This window comes from Hyla sarda, chromosome 5 (genome assembly GCF_029499605.1).
Source record: "Hyla sarda isolate aHylSar1 chromosome 5, aHylSar1.hap1, whole genome shotgun sequence".
NCBI lineage: Eukaryota > Metazoa > Chordata > Amphibia > Anura > Hylidae > Hyla > Hyla sarda.
The window spans coordinates 159,292,543-159,305,688 of record NC_079193.1 but is presented as its reverse complement, the minus strand read 5'-3'; the positions used below and the strand labels follow the sequence as shown (position 1 = coordinate 159,305,688).

Here is a 13,146-nt window from a genome sequence, read left to right as displayed (position 1 = left end):
AATGTTAGGGTAATAACCTGCACACAGCCTTAGTACTGTGTGCAGGTGTTGTGTACAGCAATTATTTTACCTCATATTTGCAGGCTTTCGCGACGCTAAAAAGTGCTTTTAATCAAAGCCACTGACGGTCGGATAGGCGTGGTGCGAGGTACGCGATGCCCCGCCGCCCTGCCCACCCACAAGCCCACTTTGTATCTCAGTGCTGGGACCCTTCAACTAAAATAACGTGCGCTCTGCTGCGTGTCATCCAGCAAGCGCTCGCTCCCGCCGCCGTCGTCCTACTCAGTGCACCTGCGCAGGGCTAAGTGCAGAGAGTGCGGGAGCAAGCGCTCGCTGGAGGAGAGAGCCCTTGCTGGATGACATGCAGCAGAGCGCACGTTACATTAGTTGAAGGGCGCATGCACTGGGACCTGTGTGTCAATCACACAGCGGTCCCAGCACGGAGATACAAAGTGGGCGTGGCGGCGGCGGGGCATCGTGTACCTCGCACCATGCCTATCCGACTGTCAGTGACTTTGATTAAAAGCACTTTTTAGCATCACGAAAGCCTGCAAATATGAGGCAAAATAATTGCTGTACACAACACCTGCACACAGTACAAAGGCTGTGTGCAGGTTATTACACTAAACTTTCATGACAGTTGCGCTTTAAGGACTCAGACAATTTTATTTTTATGTTTTCGTTTTTTCCTCCTCCCCTTCAAAAAAAATCATAACTCTTATATTTTCAGCCACAGACTAGTATGAGGGCTTGTTTTATGTGTGACCAGTTGTCCTTTGTAATGTCATCACTCACTTTACCATAAAATGTATGGCGCAACCAAAAAAATACTATTTGTGTGGGGAAATTAAAAAGAAAACCACAATTTTGCACATTTTGGAAGGTTTCTTCTTATTCTTTGGGTCAATATGATTAAAATGATAACATACTTTTTCTATTACTGTTGCTCAAAAAAAAAAAAAAAAATTTGCAAACTTTAACCAAATTAGTACGTTTAAAATCCCCCTATTTTGCATAAGCAGCGGTATGAGGGCTCATTTTTTGCACCGTGATCTGTACTTTTTATTGATACCATATTTGTTTATATAAAACTTGATACATTTTTTTGGGAATAAAATGTTATAAAAAAAGCAGCTAGTTTGGACTTTTTTTTTTTTTTTTTTTTTTAACGTTCACCATACAGTATCAATAACATTTTATTCTAATAATTCGGATATTTACGCACGCGGCGATACCAAAATATTTATATAAAATATATATATATATATTATATATATTTTTTTTTTTTACACACTTTTTGGGGGTGAAATAGGGACAATTTACATTTTTATTGGGGGAGGGGGTTTTCACATTCTTTTTTTTTTTTTTTTTTTTTTTAACCTTTTTTACACTTTAATAGTCCCCATAGGGGACTATTTATAGCAATCATTTAATTGCTAATACTGTTCAGTGCTATGCATAGGGCATAGCACTGATCAGTGTTAATCGGTCATCTTCTGCTCTGGTCTGCTCGATCGCAGACCAGAGCAGAAGACCCCTGGAAGGCAGCGCAGGCAGGTGAGGGAACCTCAGTCTGCCGTTCTGGATGATCGGATCATCGCGGCAGTGCTGCCGGTGATCAGATCATCCATTTTAGTGACCGCGATGCTGATCGCGGATGTCCGCCATTACCGGTGGGTCCCTGACTGCTATCAGCAGCCGGGCCCTGCCGCGTCCTGGTGTGTTAAGTACCAGCTCACCAGGACGTACATTTACATTTAAGGGGTTAAAGATGCAGGTCCCACCTTTTCTGAGATCTAAGGACCTCCCCTGCCTACCTCCGAGGAAAGCCAGAAAGCCGAACACCCCCGATCTGGATGTTTTATGCAATTAGTTACCTTCTAATTGAATAACGGGAGTTACATAAAAAGGGTTTCTTGCAGTGCTATGCCATTTATGCAACGCCCTTAAAAGTCTATGGGATGTGCCTAAAATGAGTAAAAACAACCTGCTTAACTGCTTTTTTTTTTTTCTTCCCAACCATTTCCAGTTGCCACAAGGAGGCCAGATTTGACCAGGGTGCCCTAGATGTTGGCATAGGTGCTAGTCCCAGAGACCTGCATCCATCAGACATTTATAACTTATCCTCTGGAATTTCATATATCTAGCATTTGGAATACCCCTTTAATGTGGACTATCAAATGGAGTCTATCACTAGGTTTATGCTGCCCTATTTGATTACAATAATGCATTACTTACAGAGGGCAAAATAAGTATTGAACTAATTTATCACATGCAATACAAGGGAAGATCCGGGGGTCGCGTAACTAGTTCCCCGGATCTTCCCTTGTGTTGCATGTGATACATGAGTTCTAACAGGGAGTAATGGAACTCCCAGTACGAGGTGTATTGTTGCCTGCAGAGGATTACTAACAGGAGCAAGGACATTGTTGCTGATTTAAAAATAAGGATTGAACACATGACCATTTTTTTGCACAAAATATATTTCCAAAGGGGATATTTACATGAAATTTTCACTAGATGACCCGCCGGTAATGGTGATCGCGCTGATATCGGCCATTAACCCCTCAGATGCCGTGATCAATACAGATCACAGCATCGGCAGCAATGCGCGTGTTTATATGGATAATCGGGCTGCTGCCGCGGGCATCTAATCATCGAGCATGGTGGCCGGAGGTCCCCTCACCTGCCTCCGTCTGTCTCCCGGTGTCTTCTGCTCTGGTCTAAGATCGAGCAGACCAGAGCAGAAGATCGCCAATAACCCTGATCAGTGCTATACCCCTCGTGATGTCACGCTCCACCCCCTCAATGCAAGTCTATGGAAGGGTTCGTGGCGGCCGTCACGCCCCCTCCCATAGACTTGCATTGAGGTGGCGGGCTATGACATCACGAGGGGGCGGGGCCGTGACGTCACGATCCTCCAGCCCCTGCATAGCCAGTCAGGCACGGAGCGAAGCTTGCTTCATGCACCAGATGGCAGGGGTGTTGCAGGAGAGATCACGAGGGTTCCCAGCGACAGGACGCCCGCGATCAGACATCTTATGCCCTATTCTTTGGATAGGGGATGAGATGTCTAGGTGCAAAGTACCCCTATAAGACCTTCCTAATTGTGACAAAACATAATTGTGTTAGTCACAGGCCCATTTCTAAGCTTCTGAATGTTTCGGTGAGCACAGTTGGACCAATGAATAAGGAATTGGAAGGACAACCATTTCACCATGAATTTTCCCCGAACAGGTGCTCCTTACAAGATCTCTGATGGGATTGAACAGAATAACCAGAGGAGCTGTCCTAGATCCAAGGACCACTTGTTGAAAAACCGTGTTTAGTGAGAAAAATTGTGATGTGTTCAACACATATTTCACCTGATGTACATTTTATAATACAGCGGTATATGCAGAAAGCTGTGTATCAGCGGCTGTAAGGAGTGGATCCTCATATTGAGGACTACAAAGTGCACACACACAATGAGAAGGAATTTAACCAAGTGCTCAGTGTCCTTGATATCAACGAGTACATCAGAATGTCTGCATTACAAGAGTGTCACAAGGTTATAGTGCCTTCAGATAGGGCAAGGATAAAGCTAGTGACAAAGTGTCCTAGGTAAGAAATGGAGAGTCTCTTGTGTTCCAATTCAAGGAGGAACTGAACATTCAGGAGAGAGACTATAGAAGCAACATTGACTTGCAGGCAGAGAGGGATGAGAAGGCTGTATGGCACAAGGAAGTATCTTTCTACAGAAACTGGCACTAAGAGTCAAACCCACAGCTCTACTCTTCCAAAAGGCTTTCTTTTGTTACTGTAACTTAAAGTATCTACTTACAGAAAGTACCAAATCTTACACTGAAACACCACGTGCGCTATAAAATTCATGAGCAGTTTTACTGGGGAGTTTAGTTCATAAAAAAAAATAAAAAATAAAACCACAAGTCTGATCATACACAACATGACTTTATAATCCATTAACTGACAATTACCTTCATTTTTATCTGCATCTAACAAATTCTGGAACTCTGTGTGAAAAATTTCCAAGTGTTTTTCAATTAGAACTTGTTCACACTTTCGTGCTAGTTCATCCTGTGTGCTCTCATGGAGGTACACCTGTACTCGTCTCTGCTCCTCAAGAAGCCGGGCTTCTGCCTATGAGTTGGGAAAAAATGAGATTGTAAATAAAACCATCATTCTAGCAGCCATATTCAGGTTATTAGATTAAAAGGAACAAAGCGTTTAAAAATATATAATTCTGTTCTGACATGGCTGGTCAGTTTTCTTACCAATGGGGGCCTAGGTGCTGGGACCCTTCAACAATGAAATTAATAAACTGAGCCCTAAATTCCTCTTAAGCTGACTGTTCATTTCAGAAATCTATGTGGTACTGATACTTTGCAACAGATTAGCTTTCATTTAGTCAAGTTTAAAATGCACTTGAACTAAACAGAACTTTGTTTTGCTCATATATTGGTAGCTCACCGCCACTATTCCTGCAGTATTTGTTTCTTCCCAGCTCAGCTGTGTCCATACATTCCATTATTGCAAATTGATTGCGTTATCAACACTCATATGAACTATATAATTACTATAATGATATAGTAGATATGTCCCTGATCTATCTCCTGCTGCATTCAGACAGAACATAGCAAAGAGTGATGAGAATCCGTCAGCTCTGTGGTAATTGTGCATTGTGGAAAAAGGTAAAGTGCAATAGCACAGCCATATAAGAGAGGAAGAATGAATCAAGATAGCACATTAACTACAATAAGTATGCAAAAAGCATAAACTAGAGTCTCTACATTATTCTTAATCTATTCTGCAAAAAAATAATTAAAAAAAATACTACTACTTTAATATGGCTTTAGTTTCAGCAGCAACAATCTTTAATATTAATTGCAAAAAAATGCCTACTATGTATAGCAACACATTTAAGGAAGGGAAGAAAGGGCAAAGTAGGCAATACCACTTTAGAATTCCTAGTGGTCTGTAAAGAGGGTTATGGAAGCTGTCTGCTTGAGAAAGCTCTACACTAAACAGATGAGAAAAGCAGCCATCCAAACACTGCCAGTACTGAACTCACCTTCTTCATGTATTCTGTGACTGGGTTCTGCTGTAAAAATTCTGTGCTCTCTCTTGTGTAGAACCTCTCAGTGTCGGCCAAAAACTGAGACTCAAAAGATTCTTTGTACACAGTCAACGTTGGGCCTTTGGCAAACGCATCATCTTCATTCAAACCCAGCTCAACTGAAAATATAAAAGGACAGTGTCAGTCCATAGTTCCAAGTAAGCTTTGTGCTAAGTTAACACAATGTCCACATTCACCAGTAGTTACAGAGTACACATACACTTTCTTTATATCACCTTCTATACAAGTAAAACTTTATGTACACAAACCACATTTAAATCTCAGAGTCCATGGAGCACCAGTGTTCCTTACAACAAAACCACTATCCAAGTATTTCAATGCATAAGGGTGCGTTCACACACTACTACTAGCAGCGGGTTTCATGCTGCAGGAAACCTGCTGCGAGTTACACTACCATTGATTTGAACGGGTCCACAGACAGTCTGCATTAGTGTCAGATTTGCGGACTGTCCGCGGACCTACCGTATTTATCGGGGTATACCACGCACCGGCCTATAACACGCACCCTCATTTTACCAAGGATAGTTTTACCCAAATATCCTTGATAAAATGAGGGTGCGTGTTTGTGCATGCGTATACCCCGATACACCCCCAGGAAAGGCAGGGGGAGAGGGGCCGTCGCTGCCCGCTTCTCTCCCCCTGCCTTTCCAGGGGTCTAGAGCCCTGCTGCCGCCGCTTCTCTCCCCCTCGCTATCGGCAATGGGGCAGCGGCACCGACAGCCAGAGGGAGAGAAGGGGCAGCAGCACCCATTGCCGGCGCTGCTGCCCCATTGCCTCCCCCATCCCCGTTTGTATAATTACCTGTTGCCGGGGTCCGCGCTGCTTCAGGCCTCCAGTGTGCGTCCCATGCGTCGTTGCTATGCACGGCGCAATGACGAGTGACGTCATTGCGCCACGCCGTGCAGCGCATAGCAACGACGCAGTGGGCGCACACCGGAGGCCTGAAGCAGTGCGGACCCGACCCCGGCAACAGGTAATTATGCAACCGAGGATGGGGGAGGCAACAGGGCAGCGGCGCCGGCAATGGGTGCCGCTGCCCCTTCTCTCCCCCTGTCTGTCGGCGCCGCTTCTATTCCCCTAGCTATCGGCGCCGGCAATGGGGCACCGGCACCGATAGTCAGGGGGAGAGAAGGGCCGGCAGCAGGGCTCTAGACCCCAGGACAGGCAGGGGCAGAGAAGCCGGCAGCGCTGGCGGTCTCTGCACCTGCAAAGCCGCTGCAGTTCATTGATTTAAAGCGCCCGCTTTAAATCATTGAACTGCAGCGGCTTATCGGCGTATAACACTAAAGGCTAAAAATTTTAGCTTAAAGGTGCGTGTTATACGCCGATAAATACGGTATTTAACCCCTTCACGACGAGCGACGTACATGTACGGCGCAGCGAAGTGTCACTTGGCGCGCGGCGACGTACATGTACGTCGCGGGGTTCCGGGAGCGCCGCGTCACCGGTAGCGGTGATCGGGCCGGGATGGCTGCTGTTATCTAACAGCAGCCATCCCGGCATATCGCCCAGGGGGGTCCTAAGACCACCCCATATCGGCGATCGCCGTGATTGGCTGGTAAATTCTTACCAGCGAATCACCGATCTTCCGGCCATTCGGGTCTCTGGAGACCCGGTGACCCGGAAGATAAGGGTGAATGACGCTGTATGACACAGCGCCAATCACCCTTGCGGTCAAGGAGGGAGGTGGCATGGGTGCCACCTCCCGATCGATGTGATTGGACGGCGCGATCTGCCGTCCAATCACTGCAGCGGGGGGGGAATATGAATTTCTGTCCCTCCGCTCTGCCCACTCACTTCAGTTCGGGTCAGTGAGCTGAGCGGAGCGACGGGACCCCGACCTGCTGCGGGCTTGCTGGGACTTGCAGTGCGCCGCGATCGTTGGTGAGTGGTGAGGGACAGGTTGCAGCAGGAGGCAGGGAGAGCTTAGGGAGGGAAAACAGCTTCACCCCCTGTACTGTCTGGGTCATCTGCCCGACCCAGACAGTACTTTAGGGTGCTGCTGCCTCACCCCTGTTTTTTGGGGGTGTAGGTTTTTTTCCCAATTTTTTCCCCCTTTTTTTTTCTTATTTCCCTTTTTTATTTATTTATTTTTTCCCCCATTTTTTTCTTTAGCGTTTTTTTTTTTTGTGGTCCGTGCCACCAGCAACTGTTTGGTGCTGCACAGCCGACCGTGATTGCTCATCAGTAATCTTTCACTGATCAGCTTTTTTTGTATTTTTTTTTTTTTTATTCAGCGTTTTTTTGGATTTTTTTATTCCGGCATCTTGCCGGCATTGATCAGTGAAGCACTTTACTGATCAGCAATCAGCTTTTTTTTTTTTTTTTGCGTTTTTTACTGTTACTGTAAAAAAACACAACACTACACTACACTTTGAAATAAAGTTAAAGTAAAAAACACACACACCCTTATACATATCCCCCCCCCAACCGCCCCTAACACCCCCGCCCGTCCCCCCATGGCTAGGAGGGTATATTCTGTGGAGGAGGCATACGCCATTGTTGCCTCCGACACCGAATCCTCGAGTGATGGAGAAGACGAAGACCCCTCTTTCCTTATTTCTTCGTCTTCCCCCTCATCATCCAGTGATGATGAGCCCCCTAGAAGGCAGCGACGCAGGGCAATGCCAGTAGCCACCCAAACTAGCGTCCCTCTTCCTAGTGCTAGTTCCCATGTCCCCCATACTATTGACCCTGTCCCCCTTATAGATGACCCCGTCTGGACCCCAGTTCCGGACAATTATGAGCCACGGATTCCTGGGTTTGTGGGAGACCCAGGAATCCAATTTGACACAACAGGCCTCACTGAAATAGACCTTTTTACGTTCTTTTTCAGTGAGGACTTTGTCAATTTGATGGTGGCGCAAACTAATCTTTACGCCCAACAATATTTGACCCAGAACCCTAACAGTTTTTTGGCTAGGCCAGACAGAGGGACCCCTGTCAATGCAGATGAGATGCGGACATTTTGGGGCCTTGTTCTGCATATGGGCCTAGTGAAAAAACCTAGCATTCGCCAATACTGGAGTAGGGATGTTCTTTACAACACCCCACTGTACGGTATGGCCATGAAAAGGGATCGCTTTGAAGCTATCCAGAAATGTTTGCATTATGCAGATAATGCAACATGTCCGCCTAGAGATGATCCCACCTATGACCGCCTGTTCAAAATACGGCCGGTCATAGATCATTTTACCACTAAATTTGCAGAGGCCTGTGTCCCCCAAAAATATATCACCATTGATCAGTCCCTTATTAGTTTGAATGGTAGGCTCCATTTCCGCCAGTACATTCCCAGTAAAAGGGCAAGGTATGGCGTGAAATTATACAAGCTCTGTGAGAGTACCTCAGGGTACACTTACAGATTTAGGGTATACGAAGGGAAGGATTCCCGCATTGAACCCCCAGAATGCCCCCCCATCCTGGGAGTTAGCGGGAAAATTGTGTGGGAACTGATGTACCCACTGCTTGATAAAGGTTACCACTTATACGTGGATAACTTTTATACAAGCATCCCCCTCTTCAAGTCTCTTTCCGCCAGAGCCACTGTTGCTTGTGGCACTGTGCGGAAAAATCAGAGAGGCCTTCCAAAACATCCTATAAAAACGCCAATCCCTAGGGGTGAAAGTAGGGCCCTTACTAGTGACAATATATTGCTGGTCAGATATAAGGACAAGAGGGATGTCCTTATGCTGACCACCATTCACAGTAATGGCAGCACCCCTGTCACTGTTCGAGGTACCGCAACACCGGTCCTCAAACCGGATTGTGTCCTGGGGTACAATCAGTATATGGGAGGAGTTGATCTCTCAGATCAAGTCCTCAAACCATATAGCGCCATGCGCAAAACCAAAAAGTGGTACAAAAAAGTAGCGGTGTACATGGTCCAGACGGCATTGTACAACGCTTTTGTACTATTCCGGAGCGCAGGCAATAGGGGAACATTCCTTCATTTTCAGGAGGTAGTGATCAAGGCCCTGATCTTTGGCGACCAGGACAGAGCGGGTCCAAGTACCTCTGGAACTGAAGGCGCCCGTATTGTACCAGGGCAACATTTTCCAGGACAGGTCCCACAAACTGGAAAATCGTCACGGTCCCAGAAAAGATGCCGAGTCTGTTCTAAAAAAGGGAGAAGAAAGGACACCACTTTCCAGTGTGACACCTGTCCTGAAAAACCAGGCCTCTGCATCAAGGAATGCTTCAAGGCGTATCACACGTCTATGGAGTACTAAATTTAAAATTTTCCCCATTTTTATCTTTCCCGAAATTATCTGCGCTTTGTACATGAGCCATGCGGCATTGTACAGCGCTTTTTTTCTTTTCCAATGCATTGGTGACGTTGTACAGGAGCCTGGGACCACGGCTATGTACAGCGCTTTTCCGATGCATTGGCAACACAGGGACTTTTCAGTCCCTGGTTGTAATAATCCCCAAAAAGTCTCAAGAACGTTGATCCAGGGATTAATTCTGATTGCCATATTTGGAGTCGGGAAGGAGTTTTTCCCCCTGGGGCAAATTGGCATCCGCCTCAAGTTTTTTTTTGCCTTCCTCTGGATCAACACAGTAGGGCAGTGTTACCCAACCATGCTGCCTCCAGCTGTTGCAAAACTACAAATACCAACATGCTGGCAGTCACAGTTTGGCAACAGCTGGAGGAACCCAGGTTGGGAAACACTTCAATAGGGGAAGGTTTACTAACTGCAGTGTTTTGGTACACCGCATGTAAGTAAAACTCTGCAACTATCAGCCACCCATATGCAAATCACTAATTTAGGCCTCAAATGTGCATAGCGCTCTCTCACTCCTGAGCCCTGTTGCATTTGCCTGGCAAAAGTTTAGGGCCACATAAGGGGTATTTCTCTACTCGGGAGAAATTGCTTCACAATTTTGGGGGGCTTTTTCTCCTTTTACCTCTAAAAAAAAAAAAAGAATGTGGGCTACATATGCATGTTAGTGTAAAAAAAAAGAAATTTTCTACACTAACATGTTGGTGTACCCCCATACTTTTAAGTTTCACAAGAGATAAAAGGAGAAAAAGACCCTCAAAATTTGTAAAGCATTTTCTCTTGAATACAGAAATACCCCATGTGTGGCCATAAAGTGTTCTGCGGGTGCACATCATGGCTCAGGAGTTAGAGAGCACCTGAGGCCTAAATTGGTGATTTGCACAGGGGTGGCCAATAGTTGCAGCATTTAAGACATAAACCTAAAACAAAAACCACCCACATGTGACCCCATTTTGTAAACTACACCCCTCAAGGAACGTAACAAGGGGAATAGTGAACCCTAACTCCTCACAGGTGTTTGACGACTTTCCGTTGAAGGGGGATGTGAAAAAGGAAAATTGGATTTTTAACACTAAAATGGTGCTGTTACCCCAAATTTTTATTTTTCACATGGGGTAATTGGAGGAAATAGACCCCAAAATGTAAAGCCCAATTTCTCCCGATTCAGAAAACACCCCATATGGGGATGATAAGTGCTCTACTGGCGCACTACATGTCTCAGAAGGAAAGGAGCAAGAATTTTGCTGAAATTTTACTCCTTCTCTCCTGAGACCTGTAGTGCGCCAGCAGAGCACTTTTCACCCCCATATGGGGTGTTTTCTGAATCGGAAGAAATTGGGCTTCAAATTTTGGGGGGTATTTTCTGCTTTAACCCTTTGTAAAAATGTAAAATTTTTGGGAACCCAAGCATTTTAGGTAAAATTATTATAATTTTTTTTACATATGCAAAAGTCGTGAAACCCCTGTGGGGTATTAAGGTTCACTTTACCCCTCGTTACGTTCCCCAAGGGGTCTAGTTTCCAAAATGGTATGCAATGTGGGTTTTTTTGCTGTCCTGGCACCATAGGGGCTTCCTAAATGCGGCATGCCCACAGAGCAAAATTTGCTCTCAAAAAGCCAAATGTGACTCCTTCTCTTCTGAGACCTGTAGTGCGCCAGCAGAGCACTTTTCACCCCCATATGGGGTGTTTTCTGAATCGGGAGAAATTGGGCTTCAAATTTTGGGGGGTATTTTCTGCTTCAACCCTTTGTAAAAATTACAAATTTTTGGGAACCCAAGCATTTTAGGTAAAATTATTATTATTTTTTTTACATATGCAAAAGTCGTGAAACCCCTGTAGGGTATTAAGGTTCACTTTACCCCTTGTTATGTTCCCTGAGGGGTCTAGTTTCCAAAATGGTATGCCATGTGTTTTTTTTTTGCTGTCCTGGCACCATAGGGGCTTCCTAAATGCGGCATGCCCCCAGAGCAAAATTTGCTCTCAAAAAGCAAAATGTGACTCCTTCTCTTCTGAGACCTGTAGTGCGCCAGCAGAGCACTTTTCACCCCCATATGGGGTGTTTTCTGAATCGGGAGAAATTGGGCTTCAAATTTTGGGGGGTATTTTCTGCTTTAACCCTTTGTAAAAATGTTAAATTTTTGGGAACCCAAGCATTTTAGGTAAAATTATTATTATTTTTTTTACATATGCAAAAGTCGTGAAACCCCTGTGGGGTATTAAGGTTCACTTTACCCCTCGTTACGTTCCCCAAGGGGTCTAGTTTCCAAAATGGTATGCCATGTGGGGTTTTTTGCTGTCCTGGCACCATAGGGGCTTCCTAAATGTGACATGCCCCCCAAAAACCATTTCAGAAAAATGTTCTCTCCAAAACCTCCTTGTCGCTCCTTCGCTTCTGAGCCCTCTACTGCGCCCGCCGAACAATCTACATAGACATATGAGGTATGTGCTTACTCAAGACAAATTGGGTTACAAATACAAGTAAAAATTTTATCCTTTTACCGCTTTCAAAACTCAAAAATTGGGCCTACAAGAACATGCGAGTGTAAAAAAATTAAGATTTTGAATTTTCTCCTTCAATTTGCTGCTATTCCTGTGAAACACCTAAAGGGTTAAAACGTTGACTGAATGTCATTTTGAATACTTTGGGGGGTGCAGTTTTCATAATGGGGTAATTTATGGGGTATTTCTAATATGAAGACCCTTCAAATCCACTTCAAACTTGAACTGGTCCCTGAAAAATAGCGAGTTTGAAAATTTTGTGAAAAATTTTAAAATTGCTGCTGAACTTTGAAGCCCTCTGATGTTTTCCAAAAGTAAAAACACGTCAACTTTATGATGCAAACATAAAGTAGACATATTGTATATGTGAACCAGAATTTTTTTTTATTTTGAATATCCATTTTCCTTACAAGCAGAGAGCTTCAAAGTTAGAAAAATGCAAAATTTTCAATTTTTTCATCAAATTTTGGGATTTTTCACCAAGAAATTATGCAAGTTACCACCAAAATTGACCACTATGTTAAAGTAGAATATGTCACGAAAAAACAATCTCGGAATCAGAATGATAAGTAAAAGCATTCCAGAGTTATTAATGTTTAAAGTGACAGTGGTCAGATTTGCAAAAAAGGGCTTCGTCCTAAAGGTGAAAATGGGCTGCGTCCTTAAGGGGTTAAAATCAATGGTAGCGTAACTCGCAGCGGGTTTCCCGCAGCGGGAATCTCGCTGCTAGCTACTAGCGTGTGAACGTACCCTAAGGGAGATTTTTTTAAAACTAGTGCTACTGAGACTAGCAATGTAAACTACTGATACCAGGCAGATTACATCAGACACTTCTACCACTAAAAAGACTAAAGCTTTCCTAAACCTTAAAAGGGTACTCCGGTGGAAGACTATTTGTTTAATCAACTGGTGACAGAAAGTTGAACAGATTTGTAAATTACTTCTATTAAAAAATCATAATCCTTTACTTCCAGTACTTATCAGCTGCTGTATAATAGAAAATAAATTCAAAAAGAAAAGAACTTCCTGTCTGTCTGACCACAGTGCTCTCTGCTGACACCTCTGTCCATGTCAGAAACTGTCCAGAGTAGGAGCAAATCCCCATAGCAAACCTATCCTACTCTGGACAGTTCCTGACATGGACAGAGGTGTCAGCAGAGAACACTGTGGTCAGACTGAAAAGAACTTCCTGTGGAGCATACAGCAGCTGATATGTACTGGA

At 44.5% G+C, this 13,146-nt stretch overlaps 1 protein-coding gene across 2 annotated transcripts in view; it reads right to left on the bottom strand.

The window, feature by feature from the left end:
• Nucleotides 1-13,146, bottom strand: part of CUL1 (cullin 1) — a 99,336-nt gene that overhangs the window by 20,818 nt on the left and 65,372 nt on the right. For both annotated transcript variants that reach the window (XM_056520558.1, XM_056520557.1), the window contains exons 7-8: nucleotides 5,072-5,235; nucleotides 3,978-4,140 (exon numbers count right to left, since the gene is read on the bottom strand). In XM_056520558.1, the coding sequence (XP_056376533.1) occupies nucleotides 3,978-4,140; nucleotides 5,072-5,235 (327 nt within the window). The remainder of the gene's footprint in view (nucleotides 1-3,977; nucleotides 4,141-5,071; nucleotides 5,236-13,146) is intronic.